This window comes from Cladophialophora bantiana (assembly GCF_000835475.1).
Source record: "Cladophialophora bantiana CBS 173.52 unplaced genomic scaffold supercont1.15, whole genome shotgun sequence".
Taxonomy (NCBI): Eukaryota; Fungi; Ascomycota; class Eurotiomycetes; order Chaetothyriales; family Herpotrichiellaceae; genus Cladophialophora; species Cladophialophora bantiana.
Genome location: NW_015971589.1, coordinates 81,716 through 109,521, shown reverse-complemented (window position 1 = coordinate 109,521; position 27,806 = coordinate 81,716). Strand labels below are relative to the sequence as shown.

General features: G+C 43.1%; 5 protein-coding genes across 5 annotated transcripts; 2 read left to right on the top strand and 3 right to left on the bottom strand.

The window, feature by feature from the left end:
- Positions 1-3,746: 3,746 nt before the first annotated feature.
- Positions 3,747-4,112, top strand: Z519_09241 (uncharacterized protein; the record flags this gene model as incomplete). The annotated part of the gene is made up of 2 exons (XM_016766965.1): positions 3,747-3,792; positions 3,850-4,112. The coding sequence occupies 2 exons, from the start codon at positions 3,747-3,749 to the stop codon at positions 4,110-4,112; spliced, it is 309 nt and encodes a 102-aa protein (XP_016616481.1).
- Positions 4,113-7,317: 3,205 nt separating this feature from the next.
- On the bottom strand, positions 7,318-7,713 carry Z519_09240 (uncharacterized protein; the record flags this gene model as incomplete). The annotated part of the gene is made up of 3 exons (XM_016766964.1): positions 7,318-7,365; positions 7,425-7,537; positions 7,593-7,713. The coding sequence occupies 3 exons, from the start codon at positions 7,711-7,713 to the stop codon at positions 7,318-7,320; spliced, it is 282 nt and encodes a 93-aa protein (XP_016616480.1).
- A 5,138-nt stretch (positions 7,714-12,851) lies between these two features.
- Positions 12,852-13,319, bottom strand: Z519_09239 (uncharacterized protein; the record flags this gene model as incomplete). The annotated part of the gene is made up of 2 exons (XM_016766963.1): positions 12,852-13,043; positions 13,269-13,319. 2 exons carry the CDS (start codon positions 13,317-13,319, stop codon positions 12,852-12,854), a joined length of 243 nt encoding a protein of 80 aa, XP_016616479.1.
- Positions 13,320-14,717: 1,398 nt separating this feature from the next.
- Z519_09238 (uncharacterized protein) lies at positions 14,718-16,914 on the bottom strand (the record flags this gene model as incomplete). Its single annotated transcript, XM_016766962.1, has 4 exons — positions 14,718-15,825; positions 15,878-15,957; positions 16,014-16,467; positions 16,514-16,914. The coding sequence occupies 4 exons, from the start codon at positions 16,912-16,914 to the stop codon at positions 14,718-14,720; spliced, it is 2,043 nt and encodes a 680-aa protein (XP_016616478.1).
- A 929-nt stretch (positions 16,915-17,843) lies between these two features.
- Z519_09237 (uncharacterized protein) lies at positions 17,844-18,734 on the top strand (the record flags this gene model as incomplete). Its single annotated transcript, XM_016766961.1, has 1 exon — positions 17,844-18,734. The coding sequence occupies one exon, from the start codon at positions 17,844-17,846 to the stop codon at positions 18,732-18,734; it is 891 nt and encodes a 296-aa protein (XP_016616477.1).
- Between the last annotated feature and the right edge of the window lie 9,072 nt (positions 18,735-27,806).

Below are 27,806 nucleotides of genomic sequence, written 5' to 3'. Positions count from 1 at the left end.
TTTAATACCGATAGAGGAGGTAGGGAATCCATTAGCTCATGAATCTCGGGAGACTTAAAGTTTAGCCGATGAATAAGAACCGTAAACTTAAATAAACCGGTCGTATCTACTTCTTTTATTTTCGGTTTTACCAGTAAATCTCTCTTCTTCGGGCGTAAAGCTATGTCGGGGTAGTTACGTATTATAGAAATGAAGATCTATCTAATCCCCCAGTCTAGTCGGTTAGCTTAATTCTCTAGCGCTGAAATAAACGTATGTTCAGATCTCTAAATAACGTAGTAGCCGGCTTATTAGTTTAGATCGGAAAACATTCGTCCTAGGGCGGAAACGATGGTCTCGCGACGCTCTAAATATATCAACCGCTTAACGCAGTCGATAGAATATTCGAACTAGTTTAAATCCTCAAAGAAGCTTAAGAAAGTAGGGACTAAGCGATTAGATATAAAATTCAGCACTCTAACCTAGATCTCCTCGCGCTCACGGCCATTAAATGCGCCGAAAATCTAACCACTATTTAGTTAATAGCGTAGAGTCCGAGTATCCGCTCTATAAGCCCTAGAAGCCATGAGCTCTAAGGCTTTAACGGTGGCTTCGTCTACTTTCTATAGAGCCTCGCTATCTCCCTAGATAATTTCATACTAGAAATTCTTTATAGAGATAAGATAATTAAGAATATACTTTAACTAATTAGAATAAGCGTACGATCGAGAGTATAGCTTACCTCTTCGATTCTTATAGAAAGTATTTTATATTACGTGGTTAACCTCTAATCTTTCCGAAGTCTAGGGGCGTCTAGAAGATCGTCGTACGTAGACATAATATCGTTATAGTGTAAGAGCGCTACGACATTTCGTTGCTCGTAGTAGAATAGGTGCGCCCGCCACCGCTTCTCGAATCATAAGTTATCGATACCTTAGTTCTTTTACCGATGACACCGCCGCATTCTATAATAGATCTCACCAGGATGCCACTCGTTATTAGCGTACTTCTCGACTAATGTCGCCACTAGCCCCGGACCTAGATTTTATAATCCTAAGAAGTTATTTATATAAAGAGTTATAAGAACTAAAGTATATTAATAATATAGAAGTCCATCGTCTAACGTCTCTCTCCTAGAGATAAGACTTCTATAACGGTACGCACCCTTACTTAGCTATGTAGACATTCTAAGCGAGAACCAGAAGGAAACTCTAGCTTCGGATAGTTACCGAGCGTATCTATAACTAGCCACTCGGCGGGAATCCTAGAGTTCTACAGTGCTCTATTAAGTAGTCGTTAATTAATATATATAGAGATATAATTCTGGAGCTTCGTAATCTAGCAGCCTTTATTACGGAATATTGTGACTAGTCTTTCCACGTTACTCTCGTGAGCAGAATCCCCTAACTTATTAGATCGAAAATATAATATTTCGATCTCAATATTCGCTCCGTCCATTGTCTCTTAATATCCTAATCAGGACCGTTTTATGGGTTAGAGTACTAGTAAGAGACATAATCTATTATACAATACTGTAATACTAAACTCCTATGCGTTTTATATTCCTTTCTCTATTAGACTAGATAGCGTCCCATATAAGCCCTCCCGTCGTCTAGGCACTTTTGGGCTCCTAATTCGATTTAGGCTCTCGGCCATACTCGAATTACTTATGTTAAGGCTTATGGAAAGAGAAATATAGGTAAGGGCACTTAGGTAAGCGAATATAGATAGGAAGACCTGGGTAGATTCTATAGAGAGTTCACTATTAAAGCCGAAAAAGCTTCGAGATATTATACAGATAAGGATATATAAATACGGAGATATAGATAGGCAGACCTAGGTATATTTCCACGTAACTAAAGTAATGCCGAGAGCTTAAATCGACTCTAGAGCTCGAAGATAATTTTATAGAGTGGGGCCTTTCGAGTTACTTAGGTTAAGACCTATGGAAAGAGAAGTATAGATAAGTATATCTAGGTAAGCGAATATAGATAGGTAAACCTGGGTACATTCCGTATTACCGAGGGCCTAAATCGGCTTAGGAGTCTAAAAGTGTAGCTTCGGGTGACTTAGGTCGAAACTTATAGAAAGAGAAATATAGATAGGCGAACCTAGATATATGAAATTTCCGGCTCCCTAGAGGCCAGTAAACGCCCCTATGAAACTTACCCAGGTCCTCCCACCTACGTTCTCGTACCCATATATCCTTACCTATATTTCTCTTCCTATAGACCAAGGAACCAGTTTAGGAAGTAGTCCTACAGCAGTCTTTAGAAGACTAGTTAGGTTTTACAGAGAGCTAAAAACGGATCCCTTTATTATAGAGACCAGTTTAGGCACACCCCTACCGTAGATATAGTTAATTTAAGAAGCTATAAGCATAAATACGAGTTCCCCAAAGTTATAGATATAATTCCTTCCAATTAAGTCGAAATGCAGGCCTTACCTCTAGATTAAGAGCGAAGGCTTACGACAGAACTAAGTCTTAAGTATAGAGGAACGGCTAGCATAAGGGTCGACGTATTACGATTTATATATAATAAGAATGAGAATGATAACCACGAAAGCAACGTAAACAGATTGAAAACTATGTTTTCTAAGATAAAGATTACTAATGTATAAAGCTTTAAGATCACATTCTAGGCATAATTAGCCAATCCTAACTAGATACCGTAATCACTATGTCTAGGATATCGCCGGCACTACTATTAGCGAATAACTATCCGTAGCTCGATTTACTAACCGGTTATTAACTAGAATACCTACATAGATAATCTTAGATTTAGACTGTAGCATAGGTCCTACCATTAGGGGAGAGACGTTAGACGGTAAATTTATATCTTATAGGCAGGATAACTCGCCTTTCTACTCGCTAAGGCGCGTCTCGCTAACGTATTATTAGCAGATCTAACACCGAATCTAAAGACCGTGCTAATCGAGAAATATTCCGAAGAGATGAGACCTCACGATGGAGAAATCTATCGAAAAATTCGCGGACACCAATTAGAAGGAAATTCGTACTTTAAGAAACGCTGATGAGCTCGCCTCTTCAGAATATTCTCCCTCCGAAGAGAGCGCCTCGAATAGCTCTTCCGCCATAATGATTTTATCTTAGTATTTAACGCTCTATTAGATATTCCGGGGTTATAGGGTGAGATGAGAATAGGCACACTTTACAAAATGATCGCGATACACTGTGATAAGGTAAGTTCCGTATTTACGACTAAGTCCGTTTACTAACTACGTTAAATAAGGAAATCCTTTAGTATCTAAAGTATATTAAGGAGACTTAGTATAAAATTCTTCGAAAAGATATAGTATCGATTAGGAAAGTTGACTAGGCGATAGTAAAAGCACTCGAGCTTACCGCGCCGGGTGCCTATACGAGAGATACTAAAACTTTATATAGTCAGTTTAAGAGCGGACGTATTTTCGGGGCTTTCAGCGAGCTAGAGCGTGAGTCGATTTAAAAAGAAGTATTATTCTACTTCCGAGATCGGCTAATTCCTTCACTCTTCACTCTTTTTAAGGATCTTAAATATCTATAGAACCTAGCTAATAGCGTAAAGCACCTTCTTCACCTTTCCCCTCGGGATACTATTTTCTCTATCTTTAAGAACTCCTTCTCTAACGCGAGGTAGGTGGCAGATTAATATATAATCCAGATGACCGAGTTCATATTTACTATCGCACTAGGATCCTCGACGGACCGTATTCACCTAGGAATTCGGTAAATATAGATAGCAGCTATACGAGATTACCTCGAGATGTCTATAGGCCCTAAGAAAGCGAACTCATTAGCGAAGCCAGGACGTAAGAAAGCTAATGAGGTAGTTCTATATAGATTTACGTCCCTTACTTCGCGGTTAGGTTTCAACACGAAGGAGATTCGACGCCTAACGCAGCGGTCTCCTAAAAGGGAGATTACTCGCGACGCTTTGTTGAAAGTCCGGAAGCCCGACCAGTACCGATATGATAAGGCGACATTCGAGGGTTACGTAGAACAAATGTTAAAGATGTTCGACTCCGCGCGTCCGGTAATAGACGAGCCGCCTAGGAGAGCCCTCGTAGCTAATGATTCCGATAAGCCTGTTAAAAGATGTGAGATCCCGCGAAAGCAAGAGTATAATTAAGCTAAGTAGTAACTATTTCTGCGTTACCTCCACGAAGACTCCGTGAAAAACAACTAGGAGATAACGTCTTTTTTCGTGCGTCGGTCGGTGTACTTTACGTTTTTCGGAAAACCCACATCGATTAGTGCAAATGTCAGTACAATACATGAGGTCCCACAGTCGCAAATTATTATAGAAAGGCGCAAGAGCGAGGCTCGGCATAGTACTGCAAGGGTCGAATAGAGACAGAACTAAGCACCGGTCGCAGAAAATAACTAGGAGAGATCTTTATCACTGGTGCCACCACGACTAGAATAGAAAAAATCTCAACATCATCCTAATACTTAGCCGATTATAGATCCTTCCTCACTAAACTCGGGATAGTTAAACTAAATAGAAGACATAAGAATCTCTCTTAGAGATAGCTTCGGCCGAGAAGAGATTACGATGAAGGAAGCTAATATAGATTAGAAATCTAATTAGGAGATACTTAACGGAGAAGAGCTAGCGGTCCTAGACCGAATAAAGCGAGAGTCTTTAAGAAAGAAATTAGCGTAAAAGATAAAGAGACGACGGAAGAGGGAATAAAATAAGACTATAAGAAAGAGCGAAAATAGAAGTACACAACGAAGATACGAGCTGCTTCTTAAAGTAAGTACAGAACTAATGAGCGAAGAATAGAACAGCACTCTAGATAGATAGACGAATTAGGACGAATAAATAAGATAAAAGCGAGTCACTTAGATAAACCTAGATAAAGTAGAAGAAACGAATACTTAAGCGCCGATCTAAGTTTAAGCCCCGACCGCCAGCTAGATTAATTCTCTAGAGAAAATCTTAGAGATGAACTAGTTCACAGCGACATAGCCACAAGACGAGGATCAAGATATAGTGATAGAGAGCGTTGTTCACGAAGTCGCGACATCAGAGATTCTAACCCTTAATAGAGAGGTGTCTCTAGTAGAAGTAGAGGGTCGTCGCGAAGCGTAAGAGTAATAAATAGTGAAGTAAATCGACGGGGAACTAGATGAGCGACAGATGACGGAAAGAACCTAAGATAGAAAAGATGGAAACGAAGAGTAGTAAGTCAACTAAGGAAAGTAGAAGATCACTGAGAGAGAGCGAGAACAATATGCTATATAGAAGAGAATTAATGAGGCGTAGATAACCTCGCCGCGAGAGATCGCCTAGACCGAGGATTCATCCCCTAGAGATCAGGTCCTTTTAGATGAAGCGGAATAGAAATTAATCGATAATTAGATAAGGCGCGATCGAGAAGAGTCTCTATTTAGTCCCGAATCAATGTCGTCAATGGATGAATCGACGAACGTAGAGACAGCGCCACAAAGAAGAATCGAAACGGCGCCACAGCAAGAGATAAATGGGTCGGTGAACGGTATCGAAGGGACTTCACCAATGTTAATTATAGATCAGTAGCATAAGCTCTCGCCGGCCCAATAGGTAAACGCCGTAATAGAGGAGGTAGAACACATCTCCACGGCCGAAATAAAGAACTCGGCAGAACGGGAAGCGATTCCAACCCTTCCACAATCCGAGATACTTAGGAGAGGGCAGAAGAAGCTCGAAGAGCTAGGTGAACGTATGAGCCAGGACTAGAAACATTACGACGAGATCGAACTAAAGTAGAGAAAACGAAAGATACTGAATCTAAATTTAGGCCTAGCTATTAAAGGCTCTAGCTAGTTATAGGATCTAAAGTCCCCACCTAAAATACGAGAGCCGAACCGAAAACGTGTCACTTAGATCAACTTTAGTAGACTAGAGAAATTGGAGAGCCTAAAGCGAGCGCACGAAATGTTATCTCCCGAATATAATCGGGATGAAGTTCGCGATAAGGGAGAACTCATAGCTCGAGAAGATAAGATTGTTCCCGACGTATAGGAAGAGTTAAGAGGCGATGGCCAAGCGCGGTACGAGCCGCTCCCTAGCGAGGCTAACCGAGTAGTAGTGAAGAACACCGAACGGATTATCGACGACCGGCTACGGGAGCGGGAAAATGAAGAAACGACCGCGAGAGCGCGGAAGAAGGCGGCGATAAAAGAAGTTAAGAGGCGAAGATAAGAGAGAGTACGTCAACTTAAGAATAAGAAACCCGAGTTAATGTCGAAGCAAAAGATGACTAGAGAGCGAGTAAGAGATCAATAAGAGAGGTAAGTAAAGAAAGACGAAGGCATACGCCGAAAACGAACCACATAGATCGACTTTAGAAGGCTCGGAGACGCTATTCATGGGCAACCCAAGCCTAAAGAGAGCACCAGTCGGCGCCCAATCACAAAAAAGAACACCGGGGACGGACTAGCCGAAGTTATCGTACTTAATTCTAATATTATCGCGACGACTAATTAATAACTAGTAGATCCTCGGAAATTAACCACGGAAAGACCCGGTCCTTAGAAGATTCGAATCTATCTAAAGATCTCCGACGGAAGGCTTAGTGGTGAGGACTAGAAAAGTCTATCCTCACACGACGTTAATCCCTCTAAGCCGGTAGACTTTATACGATTCTTAAGGAAATACACCAGAAAGGACACCGAAAATCCGTAGAATGTGTTTGCCGGGTTCTATATAATAACCTCATTAACGAAGTTTAAAGACATCATTAAAGACGGAAACAGCACCTTATATATAACTCGAGAAGGGATTATCGACACTCATCTTTATTCTAATTCTCCTACCGATAAAAGAATTCGATCTTAAGTATATAGAAACGTAATTCTAACATTAGTCTCTAGCTCATCTTCATTTTTCGACTCATTCCTCACTAAATAAATCTTGTTAATACCTAGGATGATAGTTCTATTTATTAAATATCTTCGATAAAGAAGATTACGAAGAATAGTCTAACCGACGAGGTAGGTATAGGCGACCGATAAGCAACGCGGCCTCCCATATATAGGCATAATCTCAAATGAAAGTCGTTAACCGTCTAGTCACCGGGCTAATATTCTAGTTTCTCCAGCCTAACTTTCTTATCTACTAAGGGACGGACTAGTCGTCGTAACCGATCTCGAAGGTCGTTACTTCCAGACACTAAATTAATTAGTAGAGATCCGAAGTGAGTTAGGTAAGCTTACTCATCACTAACATTTCTCCTCTCTCGCCTAATTCCTCCTGCACCCTTTTAATGTATTTTCCTACCGCCTCCTCTCTAAAAATCGCTTCTACATCAGCTAGGCCACTGTACGCGATCGCGCGCCTACCACTATCAAATGGCACTCGATCCTAGCTTGCCCAGCGGATGTAGACCGAAATACTGAGAATCTATACGCTAAGTTAAACCGACGCTTCATGATATAGTTTCGTGTAACTTACCTTCCCCTTAGCCGACTTTTCGTCGCTTATATCGTTAGTACCGTTATCGACACTAAGTGTGTCACCGACGAGCGCATCATTCAACAAGTCTACGGCGATATATCCTAAATCTACTATAGTTAAGCGTTGTCCTGCGTGAAAAGACGGGCAATTCGATGGTCTACGTACCTTTGGTCTCTAACTGCCACACCAAATGGATTCGACGAGTACGAATCTTATAGGCATTATATCTATGAATGAGCTGCTTTAGGTAAGAAAGGTGCGAGACGATCTCAAAGCCATCCGCCATCATTAAGACCGTCTCATAAGTTCTAGCTAGGATAGTAGTACCGTGAGACCCACTGAATAAGGCTTTATGTAAAGTGCCGCTCCCGCGACTAGAGTCCGAATATCGTAAAAGCTTTCTAGTTAGGTCATCACGTAGTTCTACGAAAATGTCCATAAATTCTAGACTTTCATCCGACCAGGATGTTATTACGAAAGAATGGCTCTATAGAAGGCCAAACTAGGGAATTCATAGGTAGATGTATTGCCCCGACTTCACTAGAACTAACGAGGTGAGGCGTACTTAAAGCGTCATTACTTCCTGCTATATAATGATATACTCTCTATTTAGTATTTCTTTAATATTAGTGATCTTAACTCTAGCGAACCCGTTCCCGACTACTTCGGTTTAGTATACGATGAGTTCACATTGAACGAGAACGGCTAGTAAGAATATATTAATGATAACGTAAATATACTTCTATGAAAGAGAATAACTCTTCTTTAAGTGGCTCTATATACTATCGGTCGCCGTAATAGCTAAAGTCTAATATAGGCGAAGGAAGAACTCGTAGAACGGACGGCGAAGTAATGGGTGTAAGAGAGACACAAGAATATCTAATAATATTATTCCCTAATCTTTATTAATTCTATTAACCGGCTATAGAAACCTTTTAGAAAGTATACGATTAGTCTAAAGAGGTTTTCCGAGATCTATAGAGAAAATAGTTTCTTCTCTACGAGTATAGCGAGAACGTAGAAACCTAATAGAACCGATAATATAAGCTCTAAGGAGCGATGAAATCGCCGGTAGATACATAATATAACGTCTAAGAGATTAGCTAAAAAGCTTAGATGAGAACCCGCTATAAGAGAGATTAGATTAATGAGCGAGAGATTAGCCGCCCGTAGATCGGCCACCTAGATAGAGCGCACTTTAAAGTAGATATAAAAGACGTTAACCTCACTATATAGAAGCCCTATAATGATATTAGCCGGGTACTACGCCCTAGTTAATCGGTAACGAATCTATGAATATACGAAATATTTAAGGAAGAGAGGAACGATCTTCTTCTAACTAAGTAGAAGTCACTAGCGAAAGTTTATAAGAATAAGAAGAAATAATAAGCCGCCTAAACTAATAACGTAGGCTAGTGTAATATCCATATTAAAGATTAGAAACGATGGAAATAAAATAATAATAACCCACGAATAGAAAGGTAGTTTTATAGGCGTTAAGAAGCTCGCTAAATAGAAAAAGAGAGTGAAGTTAAAATATAATGAACTATAGTATAGTATTAAGACGCTAAACCCTTAGAGAGGAAGCCGAGAATAGAATAAGTCTCTAAGTAGTTACGGCTAACTTTAGAATAAAGTAATTAAAGCCAGAATGAGATCCTCTACCCGACTAAATCTATTCTCCTCTAACTTAGCGACAATCTATAGCCCCTGAAAGAAGTAATCGAAGTTATATCTATTAGCCCTTAGAGATTTCTCGTTCCCTAGGGCCTACTAAATAATGAATTCTAGCTAGATTAGAATTAAACTAAGAAGGAAATCTAAGATCCGTTACTTACCTTTAATAACTTCTCTACCGAAGTTATAGATATCGTCTTAGAAAGGAATTCGACCGTTAGAGAATCGGAGGGCCACCGGCGTAGGTCATCTACTCCGATAGTACCATTAGCTTTAGTATACTTTTATATTAGCTCCATTATAATAAAGCTTAGAGCCTTAAGATCTCTTAATCTAGGATTACTTAGAAGACATAGTCGATAGAGTTCCTAATGTACTATAATCTAAAATATTAGCTTAACGTAGAAGTTTATAAAGTAATTACGTACCTATCTTTACCTCGTTAGCGATATTAATAAGAATACTTAAGGTAATTAGAGAGCCGTGTTCTAGTTCTTTTTTCGCGAGGTACATAAGCCCATTAAGGATCTATTATAGTTAGTCGGTTCACTTAAAAGAGGTGAAATTTAAAACCCCCCTATTCTAAAATGAACGTTAGTTAATCCTCGTCGAGATATTTCGGAAACCTAGTGAATAGACTTAGAGATATCGATATATACTCGAAGGTAACGTAGAATAACTCGTCATAGAGAAAGATATCTCTCACGGACACGATATTCTTATGTTTAACCTGCTGCAATATACGATATTTTTCTTCACCGTTATATATAGAGAAACTCCTTACAGCGACGACGTACGGCGTCGGACCCTCCTTTTGAGGAGGGATAATAAAGTCGGCGAACTACGGGCGTCTAACATCGGCCACATCTATCATGTCGTCGTCTTCCTCGCTAAGCCGTATGCAATGGCTTTTTCTATACTTTTCCCACGGGGATTAGTGCTTTACGATCAAGGTATTCTCCGTCCTATGTCCGAGTGCTGCTGGGGGGTTTAGGGGCTTCGAACTAGTTACTGAGGTAGTACGATAGGTTCCGGACGAGAGGGCCCTCGGGAATCCTGCTACCGAATTAAATCTAGTCCTGCGGCGACTGAGAGTTTCACCATCCGTGAGGTGATCATCCTAGCGGGTCACGCTCTAAGAAGCCCCTCTAAACCCTCTAATTACATTAAAGTCGATGCGTGTCCGGCGATTTAAAGATTAGGATGACATCTTAACAATATAAATGACTAAAGAGAAGACCAGAGTAAACGGTATAATCTCTTAAGTAAGGTGTGTGAAATTGAGGCAGGGGTAGTGGTTAATCCTAAGAGACGGGAGATGACGTTCGATCTAGACTACGAAGTAGGTGAGGAACGAAGCGGCCAGAGTCGGTATGTGCAGCAATCGCACGCTTTCCTCCCCAGGCTCATTTTGGTCCTCGGGGCCTAATTCAGTCTTCATGCTACGCTCAACGGAATGAGGCCCGTTCTGGATCCGAATGATGAATAGCGTTGTCACTCAAGAATACTGCAGAGCTCGATGGAGAGGTACGTAGCTTCATTAAATGATATCCGCAGCCCCCCGGTGGGAAAGTGTCCATCGTCTCATAGGTTAAATTATTTATACTTACATCACTATACTCAAAGAAAAGCTTTAGCTTAAAGTAGGTGTGTCGCTCGCATTCGCGGCTACATTAATCTACTGCACGGTTTTGAGCTTTGAAGTGCTTTACAATAAGGACGATATAAAGGCTAGTATCATTACGTTTACTATAAGGGCGTTTCACTGTTCAATATTTTAGGTAAAGTAGATCGCTAATATATTCTTCCATAGTTTAGGACAACCCGCGCACAGCTATCACTCCTCGTAAGGGGCCTTATCCCGACGGCCGTGAGCGAGGTTAGGAGCGTCGTAAGCGATGCGGTAATAGCCGCCTCCGAGGCTATTAGCTAAGCCAATAGTATCGCCAGCGCCGCCGCGACAACTATTAATAGGGAGAGCACGGAGATCTCCTAAAATCTTTCCATCGATATAAAACAATACTGCGTAGAGTTCAGTAATTATATTGAATATTAGCCATTACCGGTGAACATTTCGAGCATCGTACCCCAGCTTATTTCAAACATTCTAAGTAACGAGACGGGAGATTTAGATCACCTACGCAGCGTCTTAGCAAAAGCTACCCCTAGATGAATCCGGGATCCTTTTATTATCGGTATGGCGACTACGTTAGTGGTTACTATCGTCTTTTTTACCTCTATGTTTAGCTAGCTATTTAGCGCTGAGGCTCTCTTGTAGGGACTAACATTACTGTTAATGCCGAGATTAATACTTAGGCTCTTTTATTACATCTATTATCTTCTCCCAACGGTCGTTCTTTACCTTCTCTACTCGAAGTCGAAAGAACTCTCTTCCGATATTAAGGCTGATCATAGCCCTATCGGCGGCTATTGCTGGGGCACTCTCTTTTCGGCTTTACTGATAACGGTAATGACGACATTTGTACACGTCTTCGGCTAATTTCGCGCGACGCAAAGTCGCTAATTTCCCTAGGCTTCGGTTAAGGTTAGCGTTCTCGACGCCATATCATACACTACGATTATGGAACTTAGATGATATAATTAGGTGGTAAGGTAGGTATTATTAGATAGAGTATAGAAGGCGATACATTATTAGGACATAGATCTACCTACGCTAAGACGCAACGAGCGAAAGGGAGAAAAGCCGCTTTACTTTTAATTCTAGCAGCCTACTGGTACTCGAAGTATAGTTCGGTTTCCTTAAGGCCATATATAAAAAATAACAAGCAGTTCTATAAACCTACTTAGTCATATCGAGGTCTCCAAATAATTTAAGCGGACGACGTAGCTCTTAGTATTGTTAGGTAACGTCGATATCGTCGAACTTGCTGGTAATAAAGTTGCCATAAGTCACTTTAGGGCTTCGCCTTTTTTGTGTGTGAATGGTCCTTTTCTCTTCTTCTTCTTCTCCATCTTTTCGTGCTAAAACTCGCTATTTATTGTGAAATTTTGCTCGTCTTTAATTGACTGAGTCCTCTTTCTTACGCATATCGTCGCCTAGAAATACCTCCTCGGTGTATTTCGAAATCTATATGCATTCGGCGATGCCTATACAGTTTCTTCGGGTAGGAACATACGATCACATTCCTTCTTTTAAATTTCTAACGGGGGTCGTATACATATATCGTTGAACAATGCTTAACACCGAGCGCTCTTTATGATGTTGCCTATAGTTCCTTTAATGGACTTAAATTCGGACTCTCTGCCTTCGTCGCCCTATTCGTCTCTAATACGTACCGAACTTAGGTATTCATATTCTTTAGGTGGCTCGTAGTGGTTCATCACTTAAGGGTTCACGACGAGATACCTTAGTGCTTCCGAACGACAGGCATTTAATAGTGACACATTAAATACTTCATCCGCGCCACTAGCTATGGCATTTAATACCTTTTGCGCACTTTATTTCGTGACGCCATAGCCGAAGGTGCATACCGTTATCGTCGAGACCTACACTGCGCGAAAGTCTTCTACCAGTTTGTCTCTGAGAAAATGTTTCGACCACCCTGAATATAGGTCTGTTTTACAACGTGTGTCATCGGTAAAAATTCTGGGTGTAGGTATGTCGTCTTCAATAGCCGAACCGCAATGGCCTAGCCATAGAATATCTCAATTAGTTCCATAGGGCGTCCGGTCGATAGCTGGAACGTTGGTATAGCTGCGGATATTATCGGAAATTAATTTAGTCTGCTATTTAATTCTCATATCCCAGTTAACGTCGTCTTCCACAATAAATGCGGTTTCTAGGTTTAAGGTAATGACGTATTTAAGTAGGTCGAGATGAGCAAACCATGCCGTGGCTGAGCCATGTACCGGTGTCGTTGCGTCCGTATCTACGCCGATTTCTTCGAAAGCCTTAATTAGGTTTTCAGGATTATGCGGCTAGGGTAGGATGGTAAATTCTAGCCCTGTGAGGTCGGCGGCGGCTTTGAGTCCTCGAGTACGTTAGCTCGGTCCTATTAAAAGAACTAATAACTTCTGAAACTAGAGATATAAGAGTTAGAAATAACGATGAATACGAAAGTATATATATCACCCCCGAAAAGGTTAATTCGAAGTCATTTAAAGAGGTAACTCACTCTAAGAGTCGTATTTGCGGAAGCCTACCTTAGGGTCAGTCTCGAGGGTGAATTGAATACTATCACCGCCGCGCGCCATGGTGAAAATTTTGGTATCACGCCGAAGAAGACAATTATGAAGACGCCGATGAGAACTCCGGCCCGATACCGTGAGCAAATTATTTTGTGATCTGAAGGATTTGGTTGCGAACTCAGTTGTTGATTGAAGTACTGGAAGAGTCGAATGCCTGGAGTTTTTAAGTCGGCGAGGAGGGCGATTGAGCTTCTTCGACGGGAATAAATATGCTCGCAAGGAGCAGAATGGTCGTTAGAAGCCGGCATTGACTAATATTCCACATCCCCTTTGCCCAACGATGGCGTGTTGTTGTATATATACAGCGGAAGCAACTCACGCAAGAGGCTGTAATATACGGGCAAGGAAATGACAAAACTATCGCCGCTTCTGGGTTGCTGAAATAACACTCTCTACAATAGACTTCGGGATATACAGTGGTTCCCGAAACCGCCCTCCCCTTTACGGACACATTACAACTATTTCTTACTGACGCTAAGGAATAAGCGGGTTGCGCTGTACTTAATATGTGATAGCGCACTCTAAAATACTGTCCAATTATTGACTTGCGAATTTCCCCGTTGTATTTTTAATACGGTATAGCTTTATACCATTTTATGAGCATTTCTGGATACAACCGCGTCTACGTTTTATTACATAGTGTATATTACAGCCTACTGCGATGTTCTCCTTTGGCGCGGAAAGATGAGTAAAAACTACTCGGAGCTCATGTGCGAGTCACCCCGGCCGTGCCGCTTTTATAACCACTCACCCTCGCCCTCACCCTGCTCACCTTTGGCACTCGCCATTCGATCCTGACCTGCTCCACCGCGTGTGGCGCCAACGAGAGCCCAAAATCGGCAGCGTGCCAACCCGTTCCGTCTTTGACGCCTTTTCGGTTTTCGACCACTTTTCTGTCCCTCGTTCGGACAGACCCTCCCTTCTGCCAATGAAGTACAAAAGTCCCCTTCCTGCCCTCTCGGGCTGCGAGCCCTCCTCCTCCTCTAGAATACGACCCTCCGTGAACGGTCATCCTACCATTACCATCATTACTGTAGAACCAACTGGGGAGTCATTTGTTGAATTTTGGTTGATTGGGTTGGAACTATGAAAGAGCGCGTTATGCAACTGCAGAAAAGGTGCGTGGTGGACGTACGCAGGTGACCAGCCTTGGCAGAGAGTGCAACAATTACGACCCTTCGACGACAATCTCCTGGCGTCCTGTCACTCCCACCACCACCATGGCCCAGCAGGAGCTCTCGGCGGACGAACTGCTGCTTGCTCACGCCGAAGCCAACGGCTACCAGAGAGGAGCACACAGAGAGGCCGACGAAGTTCGTGGCCGAGATAAACATATTCATTTCATCCTGGCTTGTAGGTTTGCCCGAGGGAACTTGATAATGACCGTCCTCCGCGATTGTCCTCTCAGTACGGTGATGTGATCCCGGCCTCCTTGAAGAATTGTGCTCTCCGCGCTTTGCCGCGCTTTCCTCTCTCCATGGTTTCCGCAATTCTCATCCTCCAACCTTCTACAAACTCGTCTTCTTCGTCCTTCATAGTCAAATTCATGTATCGCAGCCATCGGCGTCTCTTCCTCCTGGAATATTCATGTCGATTGCGTCCCTCCCAGTACCGCCTGATATCTCGTGCGCTTTCTTCAATCGCAGGCCAGGCCCCGGGAAGTTCGAGTACGGGTTCTTCGTCAAGAGCATTTAGGGACTCCCAGAATTCTGCTGTATACTCATCCGCCGATGTAGAAATCCATATTTGCCAGTCTTCCGGCCTCTTGCCGTAGACAAAGTTGACAATATGGATGCTGAGAGAACCCTCCCTCAATGCGAATGGTTCTCCACTCAAGAGATATTGGGACTCCCAGCGACCATATTCTGTTAGATCTTGACCAGCATTGAGTACCTCCTGCGCCCAGTGACGGAGCTTGTACGTTAAGCGCTGAGAATTGAGACTAGCCCGTGATCTCGAAGCACGGTAGTATCCAAAGTGATCGTAGATATCTCCTCCAAGGTAGACGAGCATTGGCGACCTGCATCCGTGTTCGAAAGCGGTACGTAAGCCTCCTGCACGAACAGCAGCGTGTAATATCGAGCACCACCCCGAGAAATCCCGCGAATCTGTGTTATTATTATCCCAGAATTGCGACATCTGATAAGACAAGCGCCCTACAAGACTTTCATGTCTCTCCAAATTCTCCGTTCTCATGACTAGACAAACAGAGTCAAGTTGAGTTTGAGATAGGCAAAGCCAGAATTGCTGTGCTTCAACAGGTTGCAAGCATGTGTAGAAGGCGAGGTTACGACGACTTTCAAAGTCGAAAGTGTTCCAGGGGGGAGATATCATGTGCATAATCCTGCGTAATATGCTCACCGAGTTAAATAATGCTAAGCCCATGGGAAACTCAGGATTTTCGTAACAGTCGCTGGGCAAGAAGTCTACCGTGAACTTGCTCAAAGCGTCCTCTTGGACGACCGGATCCTGCCTAGAAGATGCCAGCAACATCATTAGAGAGGAGAACCCTCTGCACTCATGTTAGTAGATCTGTCGAAGATGCCACGCCAGGGGACACATACATGAAATCCCGTTCATCCGGATCAGCACCTTCCCGCTTGAGGAACTCGATCATTGCTCCCTGATGGGATGACATCGCGTACTGTCTAGATAATTAGCGAATAGTCTTCTATTATAGCCAACATGAGGTGAACGGACATGTAGCAAAGTCTGCCCGTCTGTGCCTCGGTCAAAGATCGAAGCCTGCCTTGAGTCGAACAATTGCCGGAGGGAAGCGACATCGCCGCCCTTTACATATTGGAAAGCTAACCAGGAATCTGGCCGAATATTATACGTTCTGAATAGTAAATTCCACCCGCTATAGGCCTGCTGGTAGAGAAGTTCAATACGTTTCCCGAGTAATCGGCTGTGAAGGAGTAATAAGCGTCGGGTATATTCCTTAGGGACCCGGTGCTTTGTATTTCGGCGGGCAGCAGGAATAATAGGGTTAAGCCCGGTAGACGTGTCCATACCAGTTATTAATAACGCCTGGGCTGACTGCGATTGAGGTGATTGGCGGATATCCTCCAGGAGCGAAGATACGTGCGCCGAGGTGGAGACTATCAAGGTCTGAGTGCTGGAGTGCTGTTGAATGTTCAAGGAATTGACGACGCTATACAGATTTAGTATTGGGAGCGTTATACAGCCTAATAACGTACTTCATTAAATTCAGCTGGGCGAGTAAGAGGTTGGTTTTGGCCCCCTCGATATCCTGTTTGGCTCTCTCCAGAAAATCTTTCTGAAAGACCGACTTGATTGAACCTCGGATTTTAGACTGTTTGATATTGTTTAACAGATTTTTGCAGACGGGTATGAGGTTCTTCAGTGCCTTCTCGCATCGCCGTCGGCATTTTTGGGTCACGGCCGTAGAAGTATACGTGGAGGCGATAGCTTCTTGTTCGGCGATGGCTTGTAACACCTCTTCAAGGGCCTCCAGCTCTTCCAGGAGTTGCTGCACATTCTCTGGAGCATGTTTCACCGATGAGCAGACCTGCTTTAGTTCCAAGGCGACCTTGCCCAACTCCAGAGCCGCTGCAATAACCCCGAGAGTCTCAGCCATGGATGACCAAAGCAATAGTGTAGAAGACGATCCTAGATGGTAAGATTGATAATAGATGGTAAGATCACCGCTCGAACGGGTCGCATGGGAACAATCATCATGATAAGGGGAGTATTGTCGATATTAGGCTGAGCACAAGGCAGCTTTAGGCAACACAGTTTTTGCTGTTCAGCGTGGCCATGCAGCGAGGCTGAGCAGCTTGCAGCAACTTGCGTGAGGCATGGTCGCGATGTAGTGGCTGAGGCCCATCAGGCTCTGCAGGGCGAAGGCAGCGAGAGAGTTTCATCGCTGCTGACCCCTCCCTCTTGAATGGGAGAATTGCGCCTCGCCAGCCCTGAAAGCGTAAATTAGACTCAGCGACACTGTTTTTGGAAAAGCCCAGGGCCTTGGAGGGTCACCACGGTGGGTAGACTTAGAGCCAATTATCGCCGTTGTCAGCGGTCCCATCATCCGTGCCAAGGCGAGACCTTTTGGCCCCCACAACTGGTGAGACGTGATCGATCAAGAGCGGCATCACCCTACAGTACACCGGAAGCGGGGTGGGGCGCACGCGAATATTCCTCATCTTGGCGACCTTTGACAAACCTTTGACCCCCTCTAGAGCCTCATCACCTGCTATGTATTTAGCCCTGTAGTGCCTGTATTTCTACACCGTTTTGAAAACTTCGCTCCTAATTTGCCTCTTAAAAATGAATTTAACAAACTATTGGAAATTGTACCAAAAATGTTTCACGGTCTGCTTACCGTCTTGCGGGATGAATTGGATATTTCCGATTGCAAAATGGCATAAACTGTCATTCGGCTTCTGGATTCGTCTCTCGGCAGACGAAATCACATCTACCAGCTTGATAGAGCATAGAGAGCGCCGCATGGTGTATTCACCTTTGGAGGGCCACGATATTCGACTGTTTGTCCTTTCACCTGGAAAAATGTCCGATGTTATCCAAGGCCAATTGGTGACCGCCAAAGTCTGCGACAATACAAAATACGAGGCGTTGTCTTATGTATGGGGCAGCATGACCGAGCGGGAGACAATATCAGTCAAGGATATGATAGTCAGTGTCACACCATCACTTGCAAAAGCCCTGCGCCATCTGCGCTTAGCAGATGCGCCTAGAGTTATATGGATTGACTCGATTTGCATCAATCAAGCCGACATTTTGGAAAAGAATAGTCAAGTTCAGCTGATGCCTTTGATCTACGAAAAAGCGAGCAATGTCGTGATCTGGCTGGGTGAGGCAACCCATGATAGTGTGGTCGGGATCCAAATACTCAAATACTTTGCATCAAGTCAAGAGCCATCTGAAAGCCCGCCGTGGATGACTGAACCTCCGCAACTGGTGTACAGAGGACTCGAGAATATAATGAACAGGGACTGGTTCCGGCGAATCTGGGTTGTGCAGGAAGCAGCCCTTTCTCGAATCGCGACCATCGTTTGTGGTCCATACTCTTTCTCCTGGACTTCACATGATTGCATCCTTGTTCGCCGATTTGCAAGAATGATTAAATATGCGGAACTATCTCCTGATTGGGAGGAAGCTGGCCTTGAGAAAATTGATTTCCGACCTCTGCTGGAGCTTCTGGATCTGCAAATCGGGCAACAACTTGATAAATCTTGGGGAAGCACAAATCGTCGTGCCCCTGATATTCTTGACATCGCGTATGATATGCGACATCGCTCGTCAACCGATCCAAGGGATAAAATATTTGGACTGGCTGGGATAACAAGCTTTATGATAGGTGGCGAAGATCTAAGGCCTGACTATTCAATGTCAGTTAGACAAGCTTATGAGCATCTAGGCAGTATTATCCAATTCTAGGTCTCTAAGCACAATTTGACTCAATAATCCAACAATGTAAAGTGCCCAGTTCATCAATCGCTCCGATGAAGAATCAATTGTAGTCGAACTTTAATCCTGTATGGGTAATATAGAGCGCAAAGCACCACGGGGGGTGGCCGTGCGGGGTGATAGAGAGTCATCGAGACGATAGTAAATAATTGTCATAGAATCTTGAAATCGATATCTGGTAGTGGAGTTAACTATGAAAGGAACTGCAAGCTTCTGTACGGGAGGGATATAATGTACACCCATGACATGCTCTGTGCAAGTATGCCAAATTGGTCCCTTAACTCGGCCTGCCTTCTGCGGTATGACGTCAGTGTCGCGACGTCATGATGGCTGCCTAATGACAATACTACTAAAGCCTTGTAACTTAATGAACGTACCAATAAACAAGTCCTTGACTGACATGAAGCTATACCGTATTAAAAATACAACGGGGAAATTCGCAAGTCAATAATTAGACAGTATTTTAGAGTGCGCTATCACATATTAAGTACAGCGCAACCCGCTTATTCCTTAGCGTCAGTAAGAAATAGTTGTAATGTGTCCGTAAAGGGGAGGGCGGTTTCGGGAACCACTGTATGCAGCTTTGGGTTGAAAGTGCAAAACTTGTAAATGGTAACTTCACCACAGCCACACTATCCACCCAGTCAATAATGGCATCCCTCTCTTTCTGGCTCCTTGGGGTCTCTTTTGGGATCCCAGCGGGGTCCAAAATTGGTCCCTAAAATGTCGATCTGTTACATTCTAGCTCGATTAAATACAAAATCTATACTGTAACACCTTCCTTCATCATGGTCACTTCTCTACTACTGTCACTATATTAAGTTCCACCGAAACATCTTCCTTTGCTTATCTATCTCCATTCGATCTTTTCACCGACGAATACTACTCACTTACCCTCTATTTTAACCTCTCATTCTTTTCCCAGAATCGATAATATACTCTAATACATTATTCTTCGCCATTGCAAGTGCAGCACTCGCGTTCGCGTTTCCACACCCATAGGGACAAAGCACCCCAGCAGCAGGAGATGGCTTTTTCTCTGGGGAGCCTACTCAAAGCTGTGCCATAAATTCACCCAATGTTGAAGGAGACAATGTTTGCGTTCCGAACGGTAATGACGACACATTTATCTGCTGCCCTGCTGGTAGCGCATGCGTCCAGAGTGCGGTAAGTCTTATTTATTTTTAACCGACTATGGACGAGAATTTAAGTACGGTTACTGATATTAGCTTCTTTAAAAGGATGTACAGTTTAAGTTCTTCTACTTCTAAGTCTATCTGCCGGCATTTTAATACGAGATGCAGTCTCCAGATAGACCAATTCTAACTATCGACTCGCGCAATTAGCTCACTTCGAAATATTCAGCAGCATTTCTAGAAAAGTTTCATCACACTCTTTATACTTCATTTTTATTATCTAAGTTCTCCCAGAAGTTAACCCAGAGTTCTCGGCGTTAGGGGATCTCTTTTCCTATTAGGTACAGACGTCAAGACCGGGGGTTGAGGAGGATTTATCATACACGGGATAGCCTAGGTGAAAAGACATAGATAAATGGTAATAAATACGTCTTTATTAACTTTCGGTGCTAAAAACGTAGCTAAACCATCTGGTCCGAGAATGAGAACAATGTCGTGCAAGTGAGCTCAGCATACCGATCGAGGCGCTCAACCGTTGCTGCAGAGAATGCACAGTGCACAGCGACTGTCAGTCCCATCCTCCAAAGTCTACGTGTCTCTTAGGGCCTAAGTGAGCGCATTGGTAGCCCAAAAGGGCATCCTAAGACCTAAATGGGCAGGTATAGGAATTGGCTCCCTAATTAGATGGTGAAGAAGGCAGCCTAAAGAGGCTCCTACTTAGCATTTTTAGAGTTTCACTTTCTGCAATTCGCGCGTACTTAGATTCTTTTTTCTTCTCGAGTCGTAAATTCCATTTATACACCGCATCACAAAAGGTCGCACTTAAGTACACATATAGTGTAGATGGTGAGGGTTCTCTTAGTTCGACTATGTAAGGAACCTCTAAAAACTCGGGCGAATGGCCTTCTACAGTACTTCCTTCCTACTCTATCCGCCAGAAGTCCAGCCTCTTCTAGATACGGTGTTAGTGTCCTCTCTCCCTTCTATAAATGCGCGACCACTTCTAACGGGTCATCGACAACGGAGCCTAAAATGGCTGTCAAATCTTAGGCGCCCAGGAGATTAGAACACATCTACAAAATGGAAGCGGCCTTCGAAAATTACGGTATCTATGCTTATAATCTATATTCGTATCTAGTGGAAAGAAAACTAGTAGAAATCCCCCATTATCTATATATCTATAATATCCATGATTAATCACTTAATAGGAAGCTATGAGAGGGACAATGCAACGGGCCCCGCTAAGGTTGCAAGGGCTAGGTCATAGTCATTGTTAGGCAATTAACTTATGACCGCTGCAAAAACCGCTCCACTAAGTCCTTGTAGTACATCCGCAACCCCCTTGCCTTGACCAATGATCGATAATACCGTATACACCGGCACATTTAGCTAATTAGTCCAGCCAATAAATAACTATTTTCCCTCTTCGAAAACGAATGGCATCTACATCGGATCCTACGAGAATATCATTTCTAACGGAACCACGGTGGTATTCGCAGCGGTAGTGAGGCTCGTAGTGATATTTTAATATAGTGCTATGCTCGACGCTATTTCCGTGGCCGCTGAGAATCTATTGTTAGCCGTGATCGGGGCTAACACCGTTAACGTAGGCAGAATTAATAGTGAGAGTTCGGTTAGACACGATCTAGGTACGATAAATGAAAGAGCTAAATTATATACTTAGATACTGAACTGGGGCGAGGCTACTAGCCATGGGCATCAACTCGTACGGCGGTGGGTATGGTCTCTTCTCAACGCGTACGCTCAACTAGAGGAAGTCCTCTCTATTGGTAACTTGGTTGCTTGTGTTGTCTATGAAAGATAGTCCCCCAGAACTATATAAGAAGAACCATAGTCTAGGGTCGGCGCCCCAGCCAATCATAACTCTGTCCACCACTTCCAACTTCTCCCATTACAATACTACTAATCCCGGTGTTAAATGGAGCTAGATTAGAAACCCTACCACCCATATAGCGGAAGAAGACGTTATAGCGGGACTCGACTATTACGATCGACGACGCCGTATTAATAATTCTAGGGTCAGTGTACGAGACTCGATCGATCAGCCCGATAAGTGCGCTAATGCCCACTAAGATGATGATGTTACTAAGGGCGATGAACTCATTAATGAACGCCACCGGGAAGAAATACTAATAAGGAGTAATTACCGGGGCTCGATAGCCGTTAAGTAGATTCGTAATTATTACAACGTATACTTTCTCCTACTATAGAAGGTATAAAATATTAGACTAACATAGAACCGAGATGATTAACTTATCGCCGCGATTATACTAAGAACGTCGGTCGTATCATTTAGGTAGCCCACTATTCCCTAGATAGAAATATTTTAAAGTTCGCTTTAAAGATAGAATAATTCTAGATTTTCGAGAAAGAGAGTTAGTTAAAATTCTTTAATCGCTTCCGCTGACACCATGAAAGGCTCATTACTATCTGGAATCCCGCCTCCTACCGTGTTTATAGTGTCTAAATAGAGTGGTGCGGCTACCGTAGTCGCCATTCTTATTAAGACGAGTAGAACGAAGTAGAAAATTATGGAACGCGGAGATAACGATATAACCGCTCTTTAATGTCGAAAATTATAAATTACTTAAGATATTAAGATTAATCACATCCTTCCAGCTTCCGAGCTTCATAAAATATAAATTAAATGGTGTTAGGTTAAATAAGTGCGATCCTTAGTTCCGAAGAGACTAATTCTTATTCCCTAGATGCTATTCTTATCTTACATCTCTTATAGCTTTAGATAATTCTAAGAATAGTGGTGAGGTCTAGTGTAGTATACTAATAATTAAGAAGAAAGGTCGCTACGAAGTATATTATCATTACTTTCAAAGAAGATAGAGAAAAAAGTCGAGTTCCGGCTCAAAATTAGCGTAGTGAGAAGTGATAGAGGGAGTCCTCCTCTATTCTAGCTTTCTCTTTAGATATAAAGTGCTAAACCGGATATATACTTCAATAAGAATAGAATAAATTAAGAGAACAAAGTATCCGTAGAGACTCTTAGAATACGGGTCTAATGATTATATTAGTGGCGCAAAGTAGCTAGTAAAAGGAGTAGCTAAAAATAGGGCAATAAATATGGCTATACTGGCTCGAACGAGGCTCCGTAAAAGGAGGCCTCTAATTAGCTACTCGGTCATCTACAGCCCTTATTAGATTAAGATTTATTCGACTATAAGGTCTTAATAGGCATAGAAAACATAGACGCTTAATTATAGTTACCTTCCCTACCGTCCCCTAAGCTACCGTACCCTAAGCTCGACGGAAAGCCATTATACCCCTTTTACACCTATTTAAGATAGGAGGTAGAGTTACCATCCGATTATATCACCCAGTATAATTAACGATTATAAGCTACATTTACCTAGACTATATTGCCATCTATTAGAAACAGAGTGAACTACGTTCCTTAAAACGCTAAATTATCACCCCGTAGGATATAGTAATCCAGTGGCACCCTCTCCTTACTAGGCTCGTCCGGTAGAGAGTAATTCTACCCGATATAGTAGTGCCCCCGCCACGACCATTATATATATAATCTAGTGGCTAGAGCCCACGATATTAAAAGCATTCTAGCAGAACCTTTCTAAAATTCGTATATAGAAAAAAAAGTCTCTAATGATATTTAGAATGATTAGATTCCTATAGGATGCCAGGAGGACGGGGTGATAGGCACTCCTTTCCTAGGAACGAACATTAAGCGACATCGTCGGTAGAGTTACCGAGAGCCCGAGCGCGAGGAAGGTTAATGTGCGCGTGTGATGGCTTTCAGGACCCCTGAATATTGGCTGAGATACACATAACGCCGTGACCAGGGCTACTACCGTTACAATATCGAAGTGGTATGCCTGTAATTGACGGTCGCAATAGAAGACGAAATAGAGAAAGGAAACCATTGTGCTCTAGATGAAAATCACCGTGCCGACGCGATCTAGTTACTATGTTTAAATCATAACTTTTCGGCTGTAATTAAAGAGGAGGTGATGAACGAATAATAGAGCAAAGCTAACAATGGCCCTAAGAAAGAATATAACGACTACCACCACATTCAGAGTCAAAGCTCCAGATTAGGTAAGGAATCGGATGAGTAACCATAAGAAGATAATAGCTGTAGATAGATGTGACTAGATATTAACGGTCTCGTTATACCATCTGGCCATATCTCTCGTCGACCTATAGTAGGAGTAAGATGATTTTCTATAACTAGACCGAATATACTTATTCTACTTTTACCACTTAGATAGATTTTTCCAGCGTCGAGGTATAGTCGCATAGTAAGTATATAAGTAGCTAGGTGCAGCCCGAGCGCTATAAACTTATATTCGATGAATATAGACTTCCTCGAATCGTGAGACTCATTTAAGCTCCCCTTACTTTCGTCTTTCCCGAATCTACTACCTAAGATTTAGTAGTTCTTTTAGACTCGTTTAAGTCGACTCGGGTGTACTATGTCTCTGAAGGTAGTTATATTTATTCATACGCTAAGTTAAAGTGGAGTATTACGGTTACACATTCCGTACATTAAACTCTAGCTAAAATGTAGATACGTAGAAGGCATTGAAAGACTCATTAAGCGAGTAGTAAGTCGCGGAGATATCGGTGAATGATAGATATTTAGTAGCTAAGTAATATTCTCGAAGAATCTTAACGAGGACCGTAAGATATATTAGAGCTATTAAAAAAGCTTTAAATAGACTTTTCTAAGTAAGAGAGTATATTCTAAAAAGTAATAAGTTAGAAGGAAGGCTTAGAAAAATAAATAATCATTCTCATCTCTTTGAACTAGAATACTGGATTCCGTTTATACCGAAATGTCCCACCTTTAGACTAGAAATTTTATAAAAGGGGACTCACTCGCTATCCTCTGGAAAGTTAAAAAAGAAAAACTCGTCCTCGTAGTTAACATTACGGGACTCCATATTAGCGTAGGTCGCGGGGCTATCGTAATAGTCGCAATATGAACGATGCACCGACGTGAATACTTAATCTAATGCGTCATTACGGGGTGTATCTACGGTCGGGGATGGTAATATGGGAGATTTCGCCAGGAACGCGTCGATGTCAACGCCCAGACCGTCCGTCACTTCATTCGGTGGTAGCGGGAAGCCATCATGCATGGATGTAAAGGCCGAATAGAGGTTAGGAGCTAAATTTATCTCTTCGGCAAAACATACTAGGAAGGTGGTGTAAGGGGCCTCCTAAACGATTTCATAGGGAGCTAGAGCGAATTACGAGGATAACTTAGCCATGTATAGGCCTAACTCATTCGCATCCATGGGGGGGTCGAAAACTAACCTAGGTTCAGTTCATTACTGGTCAATACCGCCTAATTATCTTAGAGAACTCTAAGGTGCCGTGCCTCCCTCGCTAAGAGCGGACGGCGAATCTAGATCGGTCTTCTATACTTGTGTATCGGTCCTTCCACCCTCGTTAAGCTACGAAGGGCATTCTTCCGAGAGCTAGTTACGAGGTAGGGCATAATTAATGTAAATGGAGTCGACTAAAGGCGTTAATATCGGCAACTAGTTTTCCTAGCCCGCTACTCGCCGCTCGATACGATCTAGAAAAGCTAATAGAGTAGCTTTTAACATAGTTCGTATACTATTCGTTTTACGTTAGTATAGTACGCCTAATTAAGAGGGGTTATCTTTAAGCGAGAGAACTTACTATACGTCCGACACTTCGTCTAATATTAATAGTAGCATTTCTTTACTAAAGCGCGTAATGATGTTTACCCACGGCTATCCTACCGCCCTCTAGTTTTAAATCTTTCTAGCGACGGCGTATCTAGTCACCGTCTCTACTTTCCGCGCCGTTCTCTTCGTCTTACTAGTTAGTAATACGCCGGGGAATAGAAGGTTTATGAAATAATCTATGGCCGCTCGTTTATATTGCGAATTGCGAGCTTCGCGACCAATTACTGTCTTAGGTACCCGTTGCTCTAGTCTCGACCGCGGGCGCTGAGCGCTGCCCTCTATGTCTATATATCGTAAGGCGCACGCGTCGTAAATATAAGAGAACTCCGCCAAAGTTAATCTTTTCCGGAGTCGATATATTTACTCGTTCGCCTCGGTGAGAATAAGTTCTTCTTTTAGGAGCCATAATTTCCGCATCGAGTTAGATTAATCCGTTAGATATTTCGGGATGATTTAACCACTACGTTCGTTGAAGGTATCTCTATCCTGCCACGCCCGAGCTTCTAGCTCGGCGATCGTGCCCCTTAGCTCTTCTAGCGCCTGCACTTCCCCTATACGGTCGATAGTCTATAGTATAGCGGCAGTGAGAAGGCCGTCGTATCTCGCCACTTATCTCGATTTTAGCTCCTTAACGCGGGTGCGACGTTTTCTGGAACGATATTTTCCCCGGGCGTTTAAAGTTCGAGCCTATAGCCATTATATCCGTCGGTGATCCCCAGCTTAAAAGTACCGGTAGATGATCTTAATCTAACCGTCGCTGGGCCTCTTTCGGCACTATCTTACATTCGTTTACTTCACTAATTTTACTACCGCCTTCGATAGCCGTCAACTCTATCACCCCCGAACTCTCTAGTCGTAGCGCTCGCACGCTCGTTAGAGAGGTGGGAAGTCCATGGGCGAATTAACCGTGAGGTTCAGTGCTGAAATGTTCATCCGCGTCGTCATTCCGTAGTTAATCGTAGCCGTCATTAGGGGCCTTATCTTAGGTGAGCACACTTTATAGCACGGATAGTATCGCATTATGATGGCCGGGGTTAGATTCCATCCATAGGCGAAGGTATGAATGGAACTAGTTAATATCTACGGGTTAGCGTAAAGGACTAATATAGCGATAAGTAGACTTACATCATTAAGGCTAAAGAATAGATCTAACTAAGGGTGGTTAGCCTACGGTAGAGAGCCGATTTAGATTTTTAGGGCTATTAAACTCTAGAACGTTAACTAGCTTAAGGGTCGTGGAGTTAGGAGACAACGCGGCGTTCACGGCGTATAAGCGACTTCGTTCGCCTCGTAGATCAGCAGAGAGGCGGTTTCGGCTCGGCCGCGATGAGACCGAAGTGAGGCGTCTACTCGCACAATAGAAGAGAGCGATAAAGAACGCAGCGCAGGGTTGGGGCCTTCATTATTCCCCGAATAGCGTATGACTGCGAACCGGCCTTATTAACTTCGATGAAGTTAATGTATAAAGGGAAGGCTTCCACAACGGGCCCCCTCTAAACCCGACCCTTAGTGAGGTCTTATTCCGAAATGGCCCTTCTAGGATCTACTATTTATAGTATAATTAGGATCTCATTTTGGTGCTATACCGCACTGAGCGCGAGAGTAGAAGCGATCGATCGCTAAGAGTTAACGAAGGTCGATGTTGAGTTATGCATTGCATGAGCCCAACCACGGGGGTTTTCTACGCCGCCGGCACTATTTCTTTTTCGTTACCCGGGCGGCTGATGAGCCATGTAAGGGCGTGGGCAGCCCCAGCGCACAGCCCCCCCGTGCGAAGAGCAAGCCGTGCTCACTTTAATATTTACTCGCTATATTCTGTTCACTAAGTGAGTGCTTTTAGCCTATCGCTCTAGTAGGGGCTTTAAGATTCCGCCGTCGAAATTTTCTTCTCTACCGGCCTATAACTACGATACTACCTAAGATCTTAATTTCGTGCGGTAGATCCGCCCACTAAGCCCTATCGTAACCGTCTTTTTACGTTTAATGTACGCGTAAACGACTCGGAGCGAACGGAATCTATTCATCACTATCTATAACTATTAGAAGTCTATGAAGGCGAAAGAATAATAAATATTAGCTGTCTTTAATAAAGGGACTCATTAAGAGAGTGAATTCAACTATAGACTAAAAGAGCGCGTACTTACGAATTAGAGCCTATTATCGTTGGCCCTACCCATAGTCGTCGATGT